Here is a 24,915-nt window from a genome sequence, read left to right on the forward strand (position 1 = left end):
CGAGCCCAGCACGTTCTCGGCCTGGGGCTGGAAGCACACGGCGGGGACGGGCTAGGGGCGGGGCCTGCGACTCGCGGTTTCCCATTAGCTTCAGCCGAAAAGTCCCGCCCTCAGCCTAAGAGAGCTCAGGGATTGGCTCTCCCGAGGGTGATTGGCAGCACGGGGTTCGACCAGGGCCGCGGCGGAGGCGGAGCCTCAAGCAGGAAGTGGGTGTAAAGGCGGCTTGAGGCGAGCTGGCTCGCGGGTTGCTGCGGCCACTTCGCCGTGTCGCGGCCGCCAGTGGCGAGATGGAGGGGCCGGGGCTGGGTTCGCAGGTGAGTGCGGCCGGGCGCTGGCAGTCTTGGGGCGGGGAGAGCGGCGGCGGCTGCCGTAGGGAGAGGGAGGGCGTAGGTGTGAGGCGGCTCCCAGGAGGGGCCTCCGGGGATGGAGGGGCCTGGATTGGGGAGGAGGAAACATGGAGACACCGAGAATGATGCTGGGAATTCTCTCCGAGACGACCGGAAAGAAAAGGCGAGGACGTACGGGTGGGTGCCCTACGGGCCCGCCATCCTCCACGGTGGTCCAGGGCGCCCCCTGGGGCCGGTACCCCGGTGCCTGGCGGGGACCGCTGAGGGGCCTGGGAAGGGAGTGTGGCCGTTCCTGGGAGAGGTGTCAGGTGACACCCCTGAGTTGGGCCAGCCTGTCTTGACCTTGGCCTGGAATCCGTGCGGTTCTCTTGATTTCTTTCTTCGGTGGAGTTGCCTGGACACCTGCCTTGGCCCCACCCAGCCCTATTCTGGTTCTTGTTCCCACATCCTTGCGTACTCCTTCAAAGAACTGAGGCTGTTAGTGTAGGCTGGGGAAAGGTGGGTGAAAAGAGGTGCGTGACAGCTCTCCGCAGAACCTCAAAGGACGCTGTTCTGTGGAGGGGATACTACCAGAAGCCAGCTGCAGTTCCAGAGGACGGAACGGGCCAGTGGGGGACGTTACAGCAGATAACAGGAGGATGTTCCAAGAGAAAAAGATTTTTGTCCTTTTTCCTTTTGCCCCCTTTCCAGTTCCTAGACTGCTGACAGGCCTGTTGTAGCTGTTCAGTTAATATTTGTTGAATAAATGAAGAATATCCAGATTCTGCCAACATGTAGTGAGTGCTTAGCTTACGCCAGATGCTTTTATATGCATTATTTTATTTTGGAATTGAAGCATCCTTAAGAAGATGATATGATCTCCTTTTTACTGATGGGCAAACTGAAGCTGTCTTCAGTTGGAGTGAGTTCGGTAGTAGATTTTCTGTCCCTAATGGGATCCAAGCCGTTTGAGATGACTAGAGGAGTTGGGTTCTTAAAAAAAAACAAAACTCTTTCCAATCCTTAGAATGTTTTTCATGCTCCGCCTTCCTGTCCTCAACAGTCTGGTGTAGGTTTAAGAGAAAGAATAAAACATGTGGAGAATTTAAGTTGTTCTTTTCATATTAGGTATCCTTGCACTTTGACAGTAAAAAAAAATTTTTCAAGCTGACTGGATTTTACAAAAGGGTGTAGAATCTTCTCGTGAAAACTATGTCTCATTTTTTTTTTTTCCTCAGAGACTGTCAAGGAAAAGTTGGTAGGAGAAACTCATATCTTAATTACTGCCACTTATTTACAAAAGACTTCAAGTACTTGAAGTCCACTCCCTCGTGCTGAAGGGAAGATAGCCCTGCCCCAATTTCATGACATATGGAGGAAGAGAATGATTCAGAGGTTGAAATTAATGGGGCAAGGTAGTCATTGTTCATAATAATTGTTATTTAATAATAATAGCATAATGATAATAATTGTTTTTCCGTAATAAAGACTTCATCTGTATATGGTGCTCTGCAGTTTACAAAATATTTCCCCATTCTTGATCACTGTGACCCTGTGAGGTGGGGAGGGATTGTTATTCTAGTTTTAAAGATTAGAACTGAGGCTCAAAAAGTTGGCATCATTTGCTAAAAGTCAAATAGCTGCTCAGTGATCGAGCTAAGACTTCATTCCTTCTACTAGGTCTTAGGCCCTGTTACAGGTGCTGGAGATAAATCAGTGAATAAAACAGACAAAAACATTCCTGCTGTGGTTGAATTTGGTTCTCCTGATTCCAGTTTCAGTGTTGTTGGGTTTTGTGGGCATTTGCTTATGCCATCTGGCCACTAGTTTCCTCTCTCACCTCATTTTTTAGCTACTTTCTTGCTTGCCAAACCACATTGGTCTCAGGACCTTTGTACTTACTCTTCACTCTGTCTAGAGTGCTCTTTCCTCAAATACCCACGTGGCTTAATTCCCCACCACTTGAAGGTTTTGATGTAAATGTCAGCTCAGTGCGCAACCCCTCCTCATCGTTACCCCTACTAGCAACATTCCCTAGTCTCCTTTCTTTTAAATTTCTCCTCAGCATTTAATACCATTTAACATACTTTGTTTTGTTTGTTGTCTCCTTCCTTCCACTGAACGTAAGTTCTATGAGGGCAGCGATTATCAGTTTTGTTGACTGCTGTGTGCCTGGCAACTAGAACAGTGCCTAGCATTGGTGGGTACTCTGCAAACAATTGTCCAGTGAATGAACTCGGAAACTGAACTCTGGTACTTCTGTTAATGTCATGAGAAATTTTAATGGTTATCCATTGTCTCTTTGTTTTATTTGATAATCTGGCATGATAGTGACCCTTATCAGAGTTTGAATATGATTTCTAGATCTGGAGTTTCTCTTTAGTTAATGCCCACTGTAACTTTAGTGGTACTTATTTACTATTTAGAAAAATCATATGATTCGTGATATCTCCATGTGAAAAGTATTGTATGACCCCTTATATCTTAAAATTGTTATAGTTTTGTTTTGTTTTCTTCTCTTTTCTTTCTTTCTCTTTTCTTTTTTCTTAAATTGTTCTGGTTTTCTATTGCTGTGTAAAAACCACCCCAAAACGTAGAGGTGTAAAACAGCCATTGTCCTGTTCATGGACTGTGTCAGGAATTTGGACAGGGCATAGCAGGGATGGTTTGTTTCTGTTCCACTGTGTTTGGAGGCTTTGCTAGAAAGACTCATAAACTGGGATACTTAACATCTGGGTTTGGTATCATCTAGTGATATCTTCACTCACATATCTGGTAGTTGATGTTGACTTTTAGCAGGGACACCTACATGTGGCCTGGGCCTCTGCACAGCATGGTGGCTGGGTTCCAAGGGTGAGCATCTCAAGAGACAGAAAGAGGAAGCTGCCAGTTTCTCAGGCTTGGGCCCGCAAACTGGTGGAACGTCACGTTGGTGGGATTTTATTAGTGAGGCAGTCACAGAGCTCAGATTTGAGAGGAAGGGACACAGAACCTCTCCTCTTAAAGGAGAAGTATCAAAGAATTTAGGGACTCAAATCTTGTTGTAAAAATCACCGCAGATGTATGTATCCACATATCTCTTACATAATTTTCATTTACCTTCCCTTTGAAGGAGGGTATTAAGCTAGCTACATGTTTCTTTCTTGGTATCCTTTTTACTTTTTTTTGAATCTTGCCTGTTCTGTTCACTGTCATATCTCTGTGTCAAGAGCAGTGCCTGGCACATAGAGGGCATTCAGTAAATACCAGATGTATGGATGGATGGATGGATGGATTGCAGCAGGAATTGTGTCTTATTCCCTAATTACCTCGTACAGATCTTCATCGAGTTACAAAGGGGTTACATCCAATAAACCCATCATAATTTGAGAATACATTTAATACACCCAACCTACTGAACATCATAGCTTGGCCTAGCTATTTAAATGTGTTCAGAACACTTACATGAGCCTACAGTTAGGCAAATCCATCTAACACAAAGCCTGTTACTAAAGTGTTGAGCATCTCATGTAATTTATTGAATATAGTACTGAAAGCGATAGAATGGTTGTATTGTGTGTACAATGCTTGAAAGCCTATTGCTTATTCACCCCTTGTGAGTGCATGGCTGAGTGGGAGCTCAGTTCAGCTGCCTAGCACCACAAGTGTCCTACAACATATCACTTGACCTGGAAAAGACCAAAATTCAAAGTATGGTTTTTATTGAATGCATATTTTTTCCACACCATCATAAAATTGAAAAATCCCAAGTTGAATTATTGTAAGTTGGGGATTGTATTGTGATTGGTATACAGCAGGTGTTCTTTACATTTCCCTGAATGAATGTGTAATGAAAACTCTTATCAGTTTGCTAGTATCATGAGAATTTGAGAATTTGCTTTAGTCTCTTCTGTTACCTTTTTTTTAAATCCATTCGCTTGAGAGACAGAGAAGATGTGTGGGGAGAGTGGCAGAAAAAGAGGGAGACAGGAAGCAGACTTTGCTTCCCCTACCTGCTGAGTGGGGAGCCTGACATGGAGCTCCATCGCAGGACCTTGAGATCATGACCTGCGCTGAAGTCAGAGGCTTAACCCACTGAGCCACCCAGGCGCCCCCGCTCTTCTGTTACCTTAGCATTGCAGGCAGCCATGTGGCAGTTGAGCTTCCACCACCATAAAGGGTGTTTGTTTATGTGAAGGCTCTGTCAGTGCACATTTTAATAATGACTGTTGTAACAGCTCCTCTTCGACCCATACAGCATTAACGTGGAAGGAACTTCGTAGCCATATTGACCTGCTCCTTCCATTTTACAAATGTAAAAACCAAAGCCAAAAATAGGGTAGATGATCACCCACCATCATTCAGCCCGCATGAAATCTGAGACTTTGGCCTTATTCTCAAGGGGTTCTCATTTCAATGTGGTAAAAATGAAACAACTAGAGAATACTAAGAAAAAAAAATAAAATTTTTTTTTTGGTAACTGGACACTTAATTTCTAAAAAGGATTTAGTATCTTGACATAAATGTTGCTTCAGTCTTGGCAATAGGAATATATGGTTGTTTTCCTTAAACAACTTTATGTGACTATCTCCAAAGTTGACCTCCCTGAAAGCAGGACATTCCTTTCCTCACCTGTAGCTCTTGTAAAATTTTGGGAAGTGTGATGTCTAGAGCAAAGGAGCTGTGGTCTCTAAGCTGTTTTGATCATGCGTTTCAATCAGTGACAGTTTTGAGCTTACACCCTTAAAGTAAAACCCTATCATAATGTGAAAAGTGGGATCCCAAATAGTCATTTTTGTAAAGCATCATGTATGGTGAGATTAGTGGAATGATAAATGAAGCCGTGCTCCAAGCTGGCCGAGAGCTTGTCTCCGGACGCACAGTCCAAATCACCCAGGTACTGACTGCAGTTTGTCCTCACGTGTTGGTAGTTGATCACTCTGATTGCTCCACTGATCGGCTGACTTTGTGTTGTGTGGTCGGCTGGGACTTTACAAGTCCTGCTTCCGTCTCTTCGAGGTACATGGGGGCTGGGGCAGGAGCTCCTTGCTGAATTTGTATCGTCCCGGGGCATGTTATTGTAAGATTTGACAGTATGTTTCTGAATTCTATTCATTGATTGATAGCTCAGTATATACTCGTGGTAAGGTTTTGAATTAAAGATAATAAATAGAAACCTGTTTCGGGGTACCTGGGTGGCTTAGTGGGTTAAGACTCTGCCTTCTGCTGAGGTTGTGATCTCGAGGTCCTGGGATCGAGCCCCACATCGGGCTGTCTTCTCAGCAGGGAGCCTGTTTCCCCCTCTCTCTCTGCCGAGCTCTCTGCCTACTTGTGATCTCTCTCTCTCTCTCTTTCTGTCAAATAAATAAATAAAATCTTTAAAAAAAAATTAAAAAAAAATGAAACCTGTTTCAAATTAGCCTTTTTGATAATTTTGATTTTTTTTTTTTTTTGGAGGGAGGCTGGCTTTTTGTTAAATCACGTTAGATTGTCTTTGTTGTTACTTCAGGCGATACTGAAGATATGCATAGAAGTGTCAGCTTTGCCTTTTCTTGTTTGCTTGGACTTACACTATTATTGTTGTCCAACTTTCTGGCCTCTTTGAGGGAATCAGTGTAAGCCACATGCTTATTTTGGGAGGGGTAACTTAGTTAAAATTAGATGATTTTACTTGAAAATTAACTTGACCTGATGTATACTGCAGTATGCTGAAGGTCTGCCCCCGCCACCCCTGCCACACCCTCTGCGCCTTTGCCCTTCTAAGGAACGGGGAGCACAGGTGGGCGTGAAGGACAGTTTCTCCACTGTGTTGTCGTTTGGGACAGGTAGATGGTATGTACCTTAGACTCCCCCACACAGCTGACCAGGGTACTCTCTGCACTACATGGAACTTTCTCTTGCTTTCGCAACCCCCCGAACAGGCTGCAGTCATCTGGGACAGTGTTAGAAGCCGTGCACTTTCTGTCCAGTGCCATTTCTTCCCGCATCACTTCACCCTGTCAAGCCCTCTGGGTGGTGGAACTTTTACTCCACTTCCAAGTCACCTTGTAAACAGACCGTAAGGATGACTTGCTTGATGTACAAATCAAAAGAGGCTGGCAGTGCTAAAATTAGTAAAGCTTAAAGAACTGGATTTGTAAATACTTGTGATGTGCTCTTTTTTAAAAAAAGATAAAAGTCATTATAATAGAAGCTTTACCATGTTCTCCCATTGCCCAGTGGATCACTGCATATATGGCCTTGAGTGGCCTTGCCTGGCTTTGGAGACCACTGACTTCAAAAACAGGCTTTGAGTTTATATAATCATTTCTTAGGTTTTACTCTGCTTTGGATTTCGGCAAAAAGTGATGATGTGAACAGGAGGTACCTCCTGTCCCTTAGTCTTTACCACCCAATTTTGCCACTTAATCTCATGTTGCCTTCCATTATCATTTTACTCTGTTTGTCTCTATTAGATTCTATTAGACTTAAACTCCTGGAAGATAGACACTGATGGTTTTCATGCCTCTAGCATAACACTTTGTATGCCATATATACACAATAATTTATTGCTGGAAAAACAAATGCTCTTCATTGTAACATTCTTTATAGAAGTGAAGGCTGAAATCAGCCTACATCTCTGCAACACCACCAGGTTTAGGGGCGCTGACCCCCCCCCCACACACTTAAAAAATTCATATGTTACTTTTGCTCCCTAAAAACTCAACTACTAATAACCTGCTTTTGACTGGAAGCCTTACTGATAATGAGAACAGTCGATTAACACATATTTTGTATGTTATATGTGTGATGTTCTGTATTCTTACCAAAAAGTAAGCTAGAGAAAAGAAAATGTTAAGAAAATCATAAGGAAGAGGAAATACATTTCAGTACTATACTGGATTTATCAACAAACATCTGTATGTACACGGGCCCGTGTAATTCAAACCTTGTTGTTCAAGGGTCAAATGTATACACAGTGAGGTAGGGATACACCAAACTCCTAATAATAGTATCTCCGTTGCTACAAGATTGGAAAGAAAATAGTCCAGGTTTGCTTATCCTTTGTTCAGTTTTATATTGCCATATCTTTAAAATGAATGTGATTCAGTTTATAATTAAAAAAAAAATAGTGTTGATGTGAAAGGTAGACTGACCAGACCACTCTGTCAATTTTAATTAATCTATTTACTGACACGTTAATGTCAGTGTCCTGATTTAAGTTCAGGACTACCCAGACCTTTATTAAAAAATAGGTTGTCCTTCATCCTCAAGGTAGAAATTTAAGAATTTAATAAAAAGAAAAGTTGAATTGTCACAAGAGGTGGGGGGAATGACTAAACTGTAGTAATTCTGACTGTAGTTCAACTCTTCCTTAACAGCTTGTCTTCTTCCAATCGGATATAATTATAATTGCTGTGACATGATGAAAAGAATCCTAAAGTAATGTTCTTATTTCTGTTTTAATCTAACTACCTATATGTTTATTTTTAGCTGTGTGCAAGTATGCTTGCTTATAAGGAGTGTGAAGTAGGGAGGTTGAATTCACCAGATAAAGCAGAACTCACTATTCAAAAGAGCATTTGTGCTTCTGGTTCTCAGTAAGATGGAGTAAGCATTTGCCTGTCCCACTGAAGGCACTGGGCAGAATATAAGTAGCAGCTATTTAAGGATTCTGAGAAGTAAATCGTAACAGGTAGATGGGGAGGAAAGACCAGAATTCAAAAAACCACTGAACCAGGGGCTAATTTACATTTCCCCCGCACTGGGTCTCCTTCCCTGTTCCCTGCCATGCCTAAACTTGAACCATCGAAGTAAGGATTAGTGAGACAGAGCGCTCCAGGAGAAACCCTCTAGTTCAAGTTGAAGGAACAAGAAGGAGGTCTCCTGGCAGCACAGGTGCCTGGAACTCGGGGGGAGAACTTTCTCTTTGAACAGAGGAGTTGTGGTGCCAAGATAGCTGTTCTTAGAAATGACACCCAAAGCATGATACATAAAAGAAAATAATTGATAAATTGGACTTCATCAAAATTAAAATGTTTGTCATATGAAAGATACTTCTAAGGAATGGGAAAATAAGCTACAGGCTGGGAGAAAATATTTGCAAATCGAGACACAAAGGACTTGTGTCTGGAATGTATAATGTTAAGAGCTCTCAAAACTTAACAGTGAGAAAACAAACAGCCCAATTAAAAAATGGGTAAAAGACAATTCTCCAAAGAAGATAAACAGATGGCAAATAAGCACATGAGAAGATACTCAACTTCAGCCATTAGGGATATGCAAATTAAGACCATGATGCTATACTGCTACCTATCTGTTACACTGACCATACCAGGTGCCAGTGAGCATGTAGAGCAGTTGGAACTCTCATACATTGCTAGTGGCAATGCAAAGTGGTACGGCCACTCTGGAGAATAGTTTGGCGATTTCTTGTAAATTCAACATAGATCACCAGATGGCCAAGCAATCTCACTCTTACAGAAGCAAAAACATATGTTCATACAAAAGCTTTGTACGTGAATGTTTATGGGAGCTCTACTTAAAATTGCCAAAAGCTGGAAACAACTTGCTTGGATTGTTTGAATGGATAATCTGTGATACAGTCATATAATGGAATATTATACAGCAGGGAAAGAACTATTAATAAGACAGAACCACTGGATTGAGTCTCAGAAAGCATTATGTTGAGTGAAAGAAGCCAATCTTAGAAGATTATATGCTTTAGAGTTCCATTACATGACATTCTGGGAAAGATGAAACTAGTGATGAAGAATGTATCGGTGATTGGCAGACGTTGGGGTAGGGGGAGGGTGTGACCACAAAGCAGTATCCTAGTGGAGTTTCAATATGGTGGTTGGGTGAAAATATATCATCTTGTATGTTTTTCTTTTTTCTTCTCTGTTCTTTGTTCATTTTTTCCTACTTTTCTTGACTTTTTATTTATTTATTTTTAAGATTTTATTTATTTATTTGAGAGAGCACAAATGGGGTAGGAGGGAAGAGAAGCAGACTCTCCGCTGAGCAGGGAGCCCAATGTCGGGCTCTATCCCAGGACCCTGGGATCATGACCTGAGTGGAAGTTAGATGCTTAACTGACTGAGCCCCCCAGGAACCCCTTTTCTTGCTTTTTAAAAAAATATTAATTGGGTGTCTTTAATATATTTTATTTTGTCTCTGCTCTTGGCTTATTATACCTTTTTTTTTTTTTTTTTAAGATTTCATTTATTCACTTGACAGAGATCACAGGTAGGCAGAGAGGCAGGCCGAGAGAGAGGGGGAAGCAGGCTCCCCCTGAGCAGAGAGCCCGATGCAGGGCTTGATCCGAGGACCCTATGATCATGACCTGAGCCGAAGGCAGAGGCTTTAACCCATTGAGCCACCCAGGTGCCCCTTATTATACCTTTTTATTTAGAGGTTACCCTTGGGTTACCATTATACTCCTTATCACTGCATACCTGTAAATACTATTATAGTATCTCTTGTAACTGTTTCAACATCTTTTACAAGTATACTGGCAAGTATACTTCCACTTTTCTACAATTATCAAGAAATTAAAAAATGAGAAAATGTCCGTTATGTTTACCCACATAATTATACATAGTTACTCGTGTGGTCTGGTACTCTCTTCCTTTGTATTGTTTTAGATTGCCATATGATATTATTTTCATTTAAGCCTGAAGAACTTCTTTTATCATTTCTTTTTGTATAAGTTTGCTGGCAACTTTCTCACCTTTTGTTTGTCTCAAAAAGTATGTATTTCACCCCCATTTTTGAAGAATAGTTTTGCTGGTGTTTCAGGTTTGCGGTTCTCTCAGCTCTTTAAAACTGTGTTTTGTGTTCTGGCCTGCACTTACGGGTGAGAAGTCTGAATTCATTCTTATCTTTGTATATTTGTGACTTTGCAAATGACTTTTGTTTTATGACAAAATATATAATTTGGAATTTTCTCATAGTGAGCATCTCATCTTAGTGAATAGAATTAGGATGAAAATCTTTCCTAGGATATACCTGTAAGACTGGAAGAAATTCTCATTTAAGAACATAAATAGATACTATTGACAGTAGCAGATGCTTCATTATGTAATTGAATGTGACATTAATTCTCCTACTATGCTATGTCAAATTACTCTTATTCTTCAGTGCAGGAATCACAGCCATGGCCCCCACCGTCCAGGATTTGGTCGACATGGAATCTGCGCATCTGAAAGCAAAGAACTTGCTAAAGCGAGAGAAGCTCTTCCTCTTATAGAGGACTCTAGTAACTGTGACATTGTAAAAGCTACCCAGTAAGTCTCCCCAGTGTTTCCTTTTGTCCTGTGTTCTGTTGAATGATAATAATGTTTGTGCATTTCATGGCAGCCCAGTATATACCTTCCTCACTTCATACTTCAACATTAACATGTTTGTCCTGCCAGCGTCAGAGCATTTGATGCAGTGCACCTGATTCACTCTTGATTACCCGTCTCTCCCATTAAGTCAAGAGCAGCTTCTTAGCAAAAGCATGTCGTTTTCATCCTTGTTGTCCCAGTGCTTTTGCATAGTTCTTGTCTTGTATCAGGTGCTGGATAAATCTTTGTTGAGTGAATGAATGATTATAAATGATATTAAATGTATAAGTTTAAAACACAAATCTGAGTGTTTAAAAATGTACTACAACCTAAATAGGTCAGTGGGATGGGAAAAATATCAGCTCACACATTTATGGATATTTTAAACAGTTATTTATTGAGTACTTTCTATGCACCTATTGTATTAGAGGTACTGGAAGAACGTCAGTAAAGTAAAATAGGTTTTCTGACCACCTGAAACATATAGTGGGTTATTTGCTTGCACTGAAAATGGAAAGTATGTTTTGAAAGTTTCCCCTTAAGATTTCCATATGTGGGTATTTGCATTAAATCATTGCTAATATTTTTTTTCATTTCTAACATTTGTACCCTCATGGATCTCACTGTTCATTAACAGCCAACCCGCCTCTTGCCATTGAACATATTTTGAAATATTTTGTCTGTCAGACTTCATTAATTGACTACTGTAATCAAATACAAATCTGTCCATCAGAGCTTTCAGTCAACATTAAGGAACTAATGTTATCACATTAACTTGATATAATTTCTATTAAAAGCAAAGATGTTTGGTGATTAATTAGCCCGTTAAGCCTTAACAAAGACTAATGTGTTATTTATGTTTAAAAATAATCGATGATTATTTTAGTATTCTGATTACTAATTTATATGAACTCTAGAGGCCCTTGGAACTGCTCCTTTAGGTGAATATTATTTGCTATTCTTATTTTTATATGAAGGTAAGAATGTTCTTAAGGTAAATATTTGCTTTAATTAGCATAGAAGCATTTAAATGTTTATCTGCTGTCAGTAAAGCTCTGTTATGATGAATGTAAGAAATTAGGCAACATTCACAGGTAATCTCAGTAAAAACTTGCATTTTATATCTTTCCTGAAATTTCCTCCAGGTCTTGGACCTTCTTTTTTTTTTTTTTTTTTAAAGATTTTATTTGTTTATTTGACAGACAGAGATCACAAGTAGGCAGAGAGGCAGGCAGAGAGAGAGGAAGGGAAGCAGGCTCCCTGCTGAGCAGAGAGCCCGATACGGGACTCGATCCCAGGACCCTGAGATCATGACCTGAGCCAAAGGCAGTGGCTTAACCCACTGAGCCACCCAGGCGCCCCGGTCTTGGACCTTCTTAAATGGTTGTGGGAATATAATTAGGTAGTATTTGGAAAGGAGAGAACTAGGATATGCTCATTGTCTAAATCACTAAAATCCTCATTAGTGTGTACTCTTATATTTCTCACATAAGGGAAGTATTTCTTTTTCAGTAAAATGTTAAAGTTGACACTTAAAACTTGGAGAATATGAATATATGTATCATTGTCAACAGTTCACTCTCTTAACTCCTCTTTTCACTTAGCATTGTCAAACAGGTATCTCTGTCTTTTAGAAAGTGCCATAAAGACAGACTGATAAGCCTACACATTTTGGTAAGGCAGAAATTATTTAATCTAAAATGTGATTTTGACCCTCGAGGGCCTATTGAAACATTCGGGTCCTTCTAAATGGAAAGAAGTCTGAAAGAAAGGCTAAATGGTTTGTTGGAGACTTAATAGTTACTGTTAGAAAGAAATAAAGCTAATGAATGATTTTAAAAATTACTATAACATTAAGAAGAGACATTTCTCATTCTGATAATTTCGTAACAGTCTTAAATATTCCTCAAGTCCATCCCTCCTTTTCCATCTCTTAGTTTAGGTTCTCTTTGGCTCTCACCTGTATTTCTGTACAAGAGTCACCCTCTTCTTTTTTTAAAGATTATTTATTTATTTATTTGACAGAGAGAGAGAGGCAGTGAGAGAGGGAACACAAGCACGGAAGTGGGAGAGGGAGAAGCAGGCTTTCCGCTGAGCAGGGAGCCCAGTGCAGGGCTCAATCCCAGGGCCCTGGGATCATGACCTGACCCAAAGGCATATGCTTAACGACTGAGCCACCCAGGCGCCCTGAGTCACTCTCTTCTAATTAACTTCCATTCTACCACTAATGCGATCTTCTTAAAACTCAAAGTGTGTGTGCTTTCCTCTTTAAAATCTTCAGTGGCTTCCCTTTAAGCTAAGCAGTCTAAACTGCATAGCATGGCCTAGAAAGCCCACGCAGTCTCTGCACACCTCTTCTAGCCTTGCCTCTTGCCATTCCCTTTTTTTAATGCTTTATGTTTCTGCTGTGCTAACTCGCTTATATTTCTCTGAACATCATGGAATTTCTCATCTCTGATTTTTGTCCAGTCTGTTTCCTTGGCCTCAGATGCCTTCCTTCAACCTGTGAAACAGTTCACATATATCATGCTTCATCTCCAGGAAGGGCTGGTCTTTCCTTTCTTTGCTGTAACTATACCATATCTACATTGTATTATTAAATTTATCCCATTCCAAGTTTGCTGTTAGTCTCTCTCCCTTATTAAGGGAGAGAATTGTAGTCAGGGATCAGCACTATACATTTCTAGCATATAGTAGAGGATAATAGAAAATTTACTGAAGGGAGGGGAAATGTGAATGTTGAAGTTTAATTAGGAAAATCAAGTTCAACTCCCAAGTAGGTTGATCTGGTCAGTTAGTAAATAAGGTTTACTTTTGTTGTTTGGCTTAACAGTATGCCCTCTGTGTATGTCTTTGTTAATTACTGTATTTCTGTGTCAACTGAAAGGTTAAAGACATGGTAAAAGGAAGAAGTTTTGGTATTTGAAATTATTTTAATGGTATTAATTATGCTTTTTTAAAAAATTTGAGATACGGGATTTTTGAACGTTGTAAAGAATTGGTAGAAGCAGGATATGATGTCAGGCAACCGGACAAAGAAAATGTGTCACTTCTTCATTGGGCTGCTATTAACAACAGGCTGGATCTTGTAAGGTAAGATGGGATATATGTGTGTTAATTGTGTATTTGTTATTCTAGATCTCTCCTCATTTGTCTTTTTCTTCAAGTACAAGTATGAATGTTGTGCCATCTGTCATCTTTTATTGTGAATGAACACCTGAAACTTTGTGCCCCACACATCGGTTATCATAGTGTTGAAAAGAACCTTAGTGATCATCCATTCCAGGACTCTCACTGGACCCTAAAAGAAAAATTGAAGATAAAGCCATGGGAGCCCATTGTAAAGATAAAGTTCAGGCAGTGAAATTTAACATTTTTTTGTGTTTGTTTTTCTTTTCTAAGTCAGCTCTAGACCCAGCCTGGGACTTGAACTCACAACCCCAAGATCAGGGATTGTGTGCCCTTGACAGAGCCAGCCAGGCAGCCCCCCCCAAAATTTTTTTTTTCTTTTTTTTGGTTAGGATTTATTTATTTTAAAGGGAGGGGGAGGGGCAGAGGGAGAGAGAGTCTCAAGCGGACCCCACACTGAGCTCAGAGCCTGATGCGGGTCTCAGTCTCATGATCCTGAGATCACAACCTTCGCCCAAACCAAGAGTTGGGTGTTCAATTGACCAAGCCATCCAGGTGCCCCACCCCCATCATTTTTTGAAAAGGAAAAGTATAACAAACTGTCTCAGACTAGAACAGAAAGTTTCATCTAGTTTAGAAGAAACATTAACATATTGCACTTTGTCATAATCCCAGTAGGAGTCGATTGGTAGGGGAATGATTTAACCGTTTTTTAAACTACATACGGAATACATTTTTAAGTAGACATGTATTAAGTTGTATAAAGTATTTCCCCTTCATAGAGTGGTGCTGCCTACCCAGGGTTTTTTGGTTTGTTTCTTTATTTTATACTTTAGCATGTAAAATATATGTGTGCATGTGAATTGTGTGTATTTTTGTATTATATAATATTTAAAAACCCTGGCGTTTAAGAAAATAAAAATGGACTAACATTTAAAATATACTAAAGTAAACATACTTTATACTCACAGGCAAATACCTTTTCTGTGGAAATAAACTAGAATGCTATTTGGATAATATGATATATGAAGCACAACTTTAAAATATTATAATTATATCATAAAATATCAATAAATATATATTATATATTATATAATATATAAAATATATATAAATAAGATATATATTTTATATAAAATATAATAAAATTATTTTATCTACTGTATATTTTTATCTGCTGCTATATTATATTATAAAATATAATAAATATAAAATATATAAAATTAAATATATAGAAAATATATATAAAATTATATATAGAAAAATATATTTATAGAATATTTATAGAATATTATATATAGAAAAATATATAAAATTATATATTATATAATATATTTTATATACAATATGGATATAAAATAAAATATAAATATTATAAAATATAATGATAATAATTATAAATATTATAATTCCTGTAAACCACAAAAGAAAATAAGTCTCTTTACCTTCTAGGTTTACTTGATACACTGTATCACACCTGTGACCCCAAAATAGAAAGCCAAGTACTCAAAATGTCTAACTTTTCTGAAAGGATTTTGAATTAATTTTTTACTACTTATTTTTAGAATTCAATCCCACCTAGTAATTCTAATTCTAAACTGTTAAAAGTGACATAATTTCACCTTTCTTCTTGCAAGTTAAGTAGAATGTGTGATCCTAAATGTTTTGAATATAAACCATTTTAAGAGTTCTGGGTAATTAGAGTATGTAGTGAGTAGTTATCGTGCATTTGGTGTGTCAGTTCTAATGGAATGTTCCTGACAGCAGGAATCATTATTGAAATGGTGAGAATATTTCACCAGGGATCTGTTTGATGCTGTATGTGAATCCCTTGAATCTCATGTAGGTCTGAGTGCTTCTAGAGAGGGTTATTTAATTTCTGTTTTCGTGCATTTATTACAAGGAAAAACTAATGTTTTCTTTCTCATCATGAATTTTTAGTTTTAAGTCTTATTTTCATTTATGTCTGCTCTTAATAGGTTTTATATTTCAAAAGGTGCTGTAGTAGATCAGTTGGGTGGAGATTTAAATTCGACTCCTCTTCACTGGGCCATCAGGTAAAGATTTTTTTGAATACTGAAAGTGCTATTCAGAATCAAAGTGACTTTTCTGTGATAATGGAAGTGTTTTGTTTTGTGTTGGCCAGTGTGGCTAATGCAAGTAGGGAAATGAATTTTTAATTTTATTTAATTTTAACTAATTTAAATAGCCACATATGGCTAGAAACTACCATATTGGAAACTGCTGTTATAGACCATTTGAAAGGCTTTCTTTCCCTTTTTTCCCTTTCTTCACTTAAAAAAATATATATATATAGTTTCAAAGAGTTTCCAGAGATAGTGTGTTTTTGTGTTTAATTTAGGTTTCTACTGTGATGCTTAAACTCAAGTATGTGTGTTATATTTCCTTATAATCAAAATAAGTATCTTTATATCTGATCACGTGGATAAAGCTATAGTTCAGAGAACTGTAAAGTCAGTTCTCCCCACCGCCCAAATTTTTATTTAAATTCTAGTTAGTTAACATGCAGTGTAATATTGGTTTCAGGAGTAGAATTCAGTGATTCATCACTTACATACAACACCCCGGGCTCATCGTAACAAGTACCCTCCTTAATACCCATTTCAGTCAGTTCTTTTCTCTGCTATATATTGGCCTTTTGAAGCTGTAGTTGATATGTGCCTATCTTGATACCTTTTTTTTTTTTAAGGGAGGTTTCTTTCTTTCTTTCTTTCTTTTTTTTTTTTTTTTAAGATTTTATTTATTTATTTGAGAGAGATGGAGAGACAGTGAGAGAGAGAACACAAGCAGAGGGAGTGGGAGAGGAAGAAGCAGGCTTCCTGCTGAGGAGGGAGCCCGATGCAGGGCTCGATCCCAGGACCCATGGATCATGACCTGAGTCAAAGTCAGATGCTTAACGACTGAACCACCCAGACGCTATGTCTTGATACTTAATAATTTCTTCATCTGTCACTTTAATCCCAGTCTCTGGTTGGTGGGGTTGGCATGAACCCAAAACTGAAATGATTAATTGTACATTTAAGAAAAGGAGTGAAATCTTTTTTCCATATCCAAGAATTTTGAAGAACCTAGGTTAACTCATCCCTTTTAAGCTAGCAAGATACAGTGCTTTACATGGAAAATGAGCCACAATCAAGTGTAAAAGTATGTAGTTTCTAAGAATAAATAATATTATCAAAGTATTCCTGTAGTCTGTGAATGTTGTACTTCATTGTATCTGACTCATGATTATTTCTTGTTTTTTAAAATAGCAACAATGCAGTTTAAGTGGTTTTAAAGTTTTCATTTTGGGCATTAGTCGTGTAAAGTTATTACTTATATGTGGTAGCAACATAAGATTTATAGTAGATTGGGAGGTTATTAAGTGTATTACCAGCACTCAAGAAGGACTTTATAGATAGCTCTAAGTTTGGAGCCTTAAAGTGAAATATGTCTAGAGAATTTCCAGTGTTTTAAAAGTCTATTAGGAAATACTGTTTATACTGAACCAAAATCTCTCATGTCTTAGTGATACCAGTTTTTCCCTGAAGTTTTTCTGCATGCTACAGAAAACGGTATAATTTTTATCCTCTTTACAGACAAGGGCATTTGCCTATGGTCATATTACTACTACAGTATGGAGCAGACCCCACTCTCATTGATGGGGAGGGCTTCAGCAGCATCCACCTGGCAGTATTATTTCAACACATGCCCATTATAGCATATCTCATCTCCAAAGGACAGGTATGTTTTGAAACCTATCTTATACTCCAGCTGTTGTGAAGCTGAAGCGATTGGAAGGGTGATTAGTAATACTCTGTCCTCATTTTTAAAGTAGAAGTTAAAGATATCCAGATAGTCAAATATTAGCCTCAGTAAGTGTAGCTGTGCTGGTTTTCTAGCTTCATTGGAGCAAAAAGGACAGATCATTTAGCACAGTAACATATAATAGATATTTTTGAAACGTGTAAGCCTATAATAGTTTTCCTTATGATCCCAGTAATTTGCAGAGTTTTTCAAAAACATGACTTCAAAAGCCTGTATTTTTCTTCTGGTTGAATGTAGGAATGGTAGTCAGATCACTAAATTAACCTGTCATTTGCTTTCATTATTTGAGTCCAAATGGGAGACCAATTTGAATGTGTGCTTCTTATTGTTCTCTAAAGTAATTCCATGAAAAATGACTTGCCTTAAGAGGTATCCATTTATGGCACAGGTTAAATTATAGGGTATTGGTGGTGGGAGTTTCACTGTTCTTGTCTGGGATGTGCTTTCTGGTAGCAAAGTAGTTTATGTATCAGCAGACTTGCCTATAACAGGCGTGGAAACATGTTTGCACAAATGCTCTTGGAATGATTGTGTTCTTTTTAAATAAGCACTTTCTCGCAGACTTAGCCAACTGAAGTAGAATAATTATAACCTCTTGGGTCTCATTTTGGGAAGACGTATGAGGAGGAGCCCTGTCTGCCTCTCTTTTGGCTCTTTCCTGAGTTGTATTCCTCCAAGGCCCAAGAGACTCTTTGGTAACTGAAACTCTTTCTTTGACTTGGATGGAATCATTATTGTGTGCCTCAAACCTGGGCCATTTTATTAAAAGGAACATATCCTCGTGGAGATAGGGTTTCCTTTTTTCCCCCCTATATCCTGGAAAACAGAAAATAATTTTTCATGCTTTACTCTTTGAAACGTAAGTCCAAAAATATGGTGAGTTGCCTCAGAAAAGATGGACATTTCACCATCCCTTGAAGTACGTTTACATAAAGACTGCGTGCTGTTACATAAGTCACGATGGTTTGAAATACTGTGTCAGTTAAGTTGTAACCTAGATGATTCCTAAGGTCTCTGAGTCTCTTATATTTGATGGTGATTATTAGCGTTCTCCCCCTCCCCTTAGCTCTCTTCCATTCACATCATATACTTTAAACTATATATTCACATTTTCCCCTTAAGAATATTTTGTAGAAAACGGTGAATTTTTATCCTGTGGATTTGAAGCAGAACATTCTTTTGTTCAAATGATATTTGGACCCTTCTTGTAAACACAACCCTTCTTGTAAACCCTTCTTGTAATGTTGAATGTATTAGAGAGCTACTTCCATTAAGAGAAGAGAGAATTTTGACTGTGTTTACAGTAAGTCTGATTGACTCTTCCTTTTGGACAGAGTGTGAATATGACAGATTTAAATGGGCAGACACCTCTGATGTTATCAGCTCACAAAGTACTTGGGTAAGTACATTTAATTGAATTGCCTCATTTTGATTCTTGGTTCTAATTTCTCTGTATGTAATTTTAAATATCTTAATCTATGTTGAGATGATAATACTTTCTGAAGAGGAAAGAAAGATTTTCCACCCTGTGACTGCTAGGAACTTTTAATGTAGTTGTGGTTAGGCACCACTGAAATAAATTTTCTTTTTCCTGATAGCTTTTTCCCGATAGTTTGAAAGCTACTAATAAGAAAAAAAATTTCCTTATAGAACAGGTAGAGATTCCATAGCATAACTTACTAATATGATTTATATTTCTGAGTTTGCATTTTTTAAAAAATGGCTTCAAGTTTAAATGTTCTCATAATTTGAAATCTGGATGATAAAATCTTTTCAGAAAACAATACATTTTGAGGCTCTCTGACATTGTTGACTGCTCTGAAAATATTAATTGTAACTGATCTACAAATATAGTCTATTGATGTGTTTATATCAAGTATTTACATACTTAAGTTTTTCTATCTATTATATAAACACATGTGATTAATGACCACCAGATAGTCAACGTCTGGTATTCTTTCTGTCCAAATACTTGCTACAGTTTTACCTTTATGAATTTGTTTCCGGTGTTGTACTTAATTTCTGATTCTGCTTTTACTTAGGACCTCTCTCCTAGGAACTGAGTTAGTTGTGATGCCATTACATTTTATTCATGGAGTGCTGGGGGCTGAGTTTTATTAAAAAGCATTTCTTCTTTTCTGGTGATAACACTAAAGTCAGATAATAGTGTTTAAAGATATTGATAGAATAAGTAAGTAGAATACTGCTTTATTAAAAGAATCTCTTGAGTAGTCATTAAAGAAGGGAAGATATTGATGGTAAAGTAAAAATATTGAATGCTGCCTGCTAATCCATAGGTTTCTAAGATAAATAAATATTTTAGGACATTATTTATACCTGTTTTATTTAATAAGAGGTTTAAGGGAACATGGAAAATTAGCTTTTGGTTTATTGCCTCAGATATAATGTTGTACATTTAGTTTTAATTAGGTAAATAACATAACATTGGCTGAAGTTAAATTCACAATTTAAGAAAAAATGTTAACCAAGAGAACAACAACATGAAAATAAAAGGTTAAAAACAAGTTATTTCATTGTATTGATGTTGAAATTATATTTTCTGTGTAGCAGACTGTCACTTTCTGGATGTCTTTTTGAAAGGTGCATCTCTCCTATTAGCCCCTGGAATAGAACTCTGCAAAAAGAAGTTTCTTGGTTTTCAGAATACTTAACTGATTGGTCAATTTATATGTTAGCTTAAAAGATTCATAATTTTGCATTTACCCTTGAAATCATTCATCTCTCTAAAACTCCTGGGTATTTTATTGTTTTGAGACAGACCAGAACCAACTGGATTTCTTTTAAAGTTTAATCCTTCTCTCACTGTGGCTGATAAAATACACCAGAACACTCCCCTCCACTGGGCAGTTGCAGCAGGAAATGTTAATGCGGTCGATAAACTTTTGGAAGCTGGTTCTAGCCTGGATATCCGAAATGTTAAGGTATGACCAGGTATTTATCTCCCTTAGTTTATTATGTCTTCAGTTAGAAAATTAGTACATCAACATAAACATAAGCTATGCATATATTTTCAATTAACCACAGGATAAATAACCACGAACTCTAGTTGGCTACTTTCAGAATGAATACATTTGAGTCTATGATTCTGCTGATTTCTTATCAAATGTTTAGCAACCATACTCTGTAGAAAATATAACTGAGTATTCTCTCTCTCTCTTATTAAGGGTGAAACACCTCTTGACATGGCTTTACAGAATAAAAATCGCCTCATTATTCACATGCTAAAAACAGAGGCAAAAATGAGAGCCAACAAGAAGTTCAGACTTTGGAGGTGGCTGCAGAAATGTGAGGTATTTTCATATGGGTTCTGTTTTATGGGCCATAAAAAGGACTGTTTTGTTCATTTGTGTTTGTTTTTGAAGGTAAATCAGGGAGGAAACCAGGGTGAAACCAGGAAATTCGCTTAGTGCTACATTACATCTGCTAATCGCATCTTTCCCACACATCACATGGCCCAGAGTTGGAAATTTGGCATTTTGTTAGCAGTTTACTGGTGATCCTCAGCTAGATGGCTCTAAAGCTGTGTGTTATCTTGTGAATGTCATAGCATACTTGCACATTTAATGAATGAATTGAAAACAGACTGATTTTTAAAGAAACAAAAGGAGAAATACCTTGTTGAGAGAAAATTTATAGAAGTTTTTTTTTTTTTTTTTAAAGATTTTATTTATTTATTTGATAGAGGTCACAAGTAGGCAGAGAGGCAGGCAGAGACAGAGGGGGAAGCAGGCTCCCTGCTGAGCAGAGAGCCCAATGCAGGGCTTGATCCCAGGACCCTGAGATCATGACCTGAGCTGAAAGCAGAGGCTTTAACCCACTGAGCCACCCAGGCGCTCCTGTAGAAGATTTTCTTATAGAACTTGTTTTTATTGAAGTTTTTTTCAAGAGGAAGTAGTAACATTCAACACAGAGGAGTTAGACTTTAAAAATAAGTGTTGCAGACTTCAAGCATGTGATGGCTCCTCACAAAATGAAAACATCTGGAATTTCTACAGATGTACCCCGAGTTTACTCTTCGTGTAAGTTGGCAGTTCTGAGTGATGTTCTTCTAAACTTAATTGATAGAGAAAGTTAGGAAGTTCAGCTTGTTCTTGTGAATAGCCCCCAAAATCTAAGTCATATTAGTGAATATAATTCAAATTGTTAAAATGAGATATTGAGTTGATTCTACTTTTTTAATATTTTCAAATAAGACAGATGGCATCATCTTATCTAATAATGATTAGTAATTATACCCTCATGTCGATTCTAAATTCACGGGCACCAGATTTCTATGCAGAGGGTCATCACAAATACTGCACCAATTTTGCATTCAGATGTATGGAGGGAGAGAGTAACTGTCACTCCTCAGTATCCTTTTCCAGCCCCTCTGCTTCTCTCCTACCCCGTATTGGTAGGGTGCCCCAGGATTTTGTTCTTGGACCTCTTTTTTAATACATTCATTCCCTTGGTGATGTCGTACACTTCCATGGCTTTATTCTTTTTTTTTTTTTAAGGTTTTATTTATTTATTTGAGAGAGGGAGAAAAAGAGCATGAATGAGAAAAAGGGCAGAAAAAGAAGGAGAAACAGACTCCCCAACTGAGCCACCCAGGCACCCCCAGTGCACTTCCATGGCTTTAAATGCCATGTATATGTTGACCGCTTCCAAAGTTATCTCTAGTTCAGATCTTTCCAGACTCCTCTATCAAATTACCTACTTGAATTACCCAGTTCAGTGTCTGATAGGCAGCTCCAGCATAACATATCCAAAACTGAACTCCTGATCTTTGCCCTACTCCTCCCTAAGTATTCCATCCATAGACTTTCCCTTCTTAGTAGGTGGCAACTCTGGCCTCCCAGCCATTTTTGCCTTTTCTCTGTCACACCATGTATCTAGTCCAGTAGCAAAACATATTGGCTAATTCTGTCCTCAGTGTATTTCTAGAGTCTGACCCTTCTCACTGTTCCACTGGTGGCATTTTTGTCCAGCCACCATTATCTTCTATGCGGATTATTGCAGTTGTCTCACATCTCCTTGCCCCACTCACTTGTAGTCCATTGTCAACGGAGCAGGCAGATGAATCTTTTGAAATGTAGGGCAGGTCCTGTCATTCCTCTGCTCGGAATCCTGTGATACCTCCCTCTGTGTCCCAGAATAAAAGCCAAAGTCCTTACCGTGACTTATAAGGCTCTATGTGATCCAGCTTTTATGTACTATTAAATCACTTAGTACATTTTTCTTGTCATCTTCTGCTAGAATTTAAGCTCCATGGGAGAAAGGCCTTAAGTTGTGATATGTCCCAAGTACCTAGAACAGTGCCCAGCATACAGTATGCATTGGAATAGTTATTGAGTGAATAAATACTGTGGCTCATCTATGAGTGTTAATGTCTGGGGTTAAAATTTGAGATCTGTATTTAATTCATATTTTTATTCTGAGATTATGTTGCCTGTAGATTCTAAGTTTACTATGTTTTAAAAAATCTAAACTTGCTAATTTTATGTTGCCATGCAAATTAGATTTAAGATTTTATTTTCATTTATTTATTAATTTATTAAGAAAGATTTTATTTATTTATTTGACAGAGAGAGACAGACAGTGAGAGAGGGAACATAAGCAGGGGAAGTGGGAGAGGGAGAAGCAGGCTTCCTGCTGAGCAGGGAGCCTGACGCAGGGCTCAATCCCAGGACCCTGGGATCATGACGTGAGCTGAAGGCAGACGCTTAATGACTGAGGCACCCAGGAACTCCTAGATTTAGGATTTTAAAGGTTTGATAGCATTGGAAACTGTTCATCCCCAGAATACTTAGAGAAGTAAAAATTGAAGAAAATAGGGCAGAGTATAGTTTCTCCCTTTGCTGTTACAAAGGTCACATGTATTGCAATTAGGGAACCGCATTGCAACAGTGTGATGCCCGGCTTCGGGGCCACAGACAGTCACCTGCACTGTTGGTTCATAGAATGAACCAATAGGCCTGAAGGATTAGCATCCTGAGGATTTATTTCAGTCTTTGGCTTCCGTATGTCACTTGACAACTGAGAACTACTCCTTTCTTAAAACTCTCTTCTCTGGCTTCATGGGACCTTTCTCTTGGTTTTCATCCTGACTTTCTGGTCACACCAGTTACTCTTTCTTGGTTACCTCTGTAAACTTAGCTTTTTCCCCCTTAAATGTTTGTGTTGGTCAAGATTCTGCCCCTTTCTACCTGTACATCCTTGGGATGTTGTTCATGCCTGGCTTTCCAGCCTATATACTGATGAATACAAAATGTTCTCCTGGGTGATAGACCTGCTTTTCCTGTCTGCCTCTTGGGTATCTCCTAGATGCCCACAGGCATCTGAAATTCCGCATGCCCTAAACTATCATCTTTTCTGCAGGCTTGTTCCCTCTGACCTTCTTTATTAGAGGATGGCACCATCTGGTGTCCAGGCTGGAACTCCTGTACTCTCCTCATTGAGTCTTGGGTGTATTGATTTTTGTGTGGTTCCTTTGTTTTGCTTTATGCTTTCTGACCTGTAGTTACTGTTAGAAAGAAATTATTTTTAAAAATGTCAGCTCTCATTAACACTTTTCTAAAAGACCACCATTTCTTAGAGGGGAAGAAAGCGAAAGAAAACATGTTTAAGCAATATTTTATAACATTTAAGTCTTTTAAAAGATTGGTTCCAAGATTTGTGATTTCTCAGACTTCATATTTATCAATCAGTAATTTCAAAGAAAAAACTCTGTATTCTGCTATTGTATTAATTGTTATACATTTAGGAAGTAGTTCTTTTGTTTTTCTAATCATTGTTAGAAACTTAGGATGTAAAATCCATAAGGTTCTAAAATTCTCAATCTCTTAATAGCTCTTCCTGCTGCTGATGCTTTCTGTGATTACCATGTGGGCTGTTGGATACATACTGGACTTCAATTCAGATTCTTGGCTTTTAAAAGGATGTCTTCTATTAACATTGTTTTTTCTGACATCTTTGCTTCCAAGGTGTGTATATTAGTCTTTGCAAGGCTGGTTATTGCATTTCCATTTGATTGCTTATTTCTCTTGTTGATCAGCTAGAATCATAGGTTTTTATTGAGCTATGAATGTTACTTACCACACAGAAAATTCTTCAGGGGTGGTGGGAGGAAAGGGCTTCGATAGTATATTATTTAGCTAAAAGCAAATTGGTCAACCCAATAATCTGATTGAATTGGCAGTTGGTGGAAAATAAAGGTCCTAGCTCACTTTTTGAATTGTTGATTTGGGTAAATAATGAGAAGATTTTTGTAACTGTTTTTATATCCTGAAACATTTCTGCCCATTTTCCCAGAAATGTTTTTTCCTTAATCTAAACTCATT

General features: G+C 38.2%; 1 protein-coding gene across 2 annotated transcripts in view; it reads left to right on the forward strand.

Moving 5' to 3' along the window:
• Positions 1–216: 216 nt before the first annotated feature.
• ZDHHC13 (zinc finger DHHC-type palmitoyltransferase 13) overlaps positions 217–24,915 on the forward strand; it is a 47,394-nt gene continuing 22,695 nt past the window's right edge. Inside the window, exons 1-9 of one of the 2 annotated variants that reach the window (XM_032881195.1) lie at positions 217–314; positions 10,433–10,573; positions 13,586–13,708; positions 15,724–15,801; positions 17,344–17,488; positions 18,907–18,971; positions 20,352–20,514; positions 20,758–20,883; positions 24,425–24,558. In XM_032881195.1, coding sequence (XP_032737086.1) covers positions 17,360–17,488; positions 18,907–18,971; positions 20,352–20,514; positions 20,758–20,883; positions 24,425–24,558 — 617 coding nt within the window. In that variant the 5' untranslated portion in view covers positions 217–314; positions 10,433–10,573; positions 13,586–13,708; positions 15,724–15,801; positions 17,344–17,359. Of the gene's footprint in view, positions 315–10,427; positions 10,574–13,585; positions 13,709–15,723; positions 15,802–17,343; positions 17,489–18,906; positions 18,972–20,351; positions 20,515–20,757; positions 20,884–24,424; positions 24,559–24,915 lie in introns of both variants that reach the window. The other variant, XM_032881194.1, reaches the window with a different exon arrangement.

Source organism: Lontra canadensis, unplaced genomic scaffold, assembly GCF_010015895.1.
Source record: "Lontra canadensis isolate GAN:19392208 unplaced genomic scaffold, GSC_riverotter_1.0 scaffold74, whole genome shotgun sequence".
Lineage (NCBI taxonomy): Eukaryota > Metazoa > Chordata > Mammalia > Carnivora > Mustelidae > Lontra > Lontra canadensis.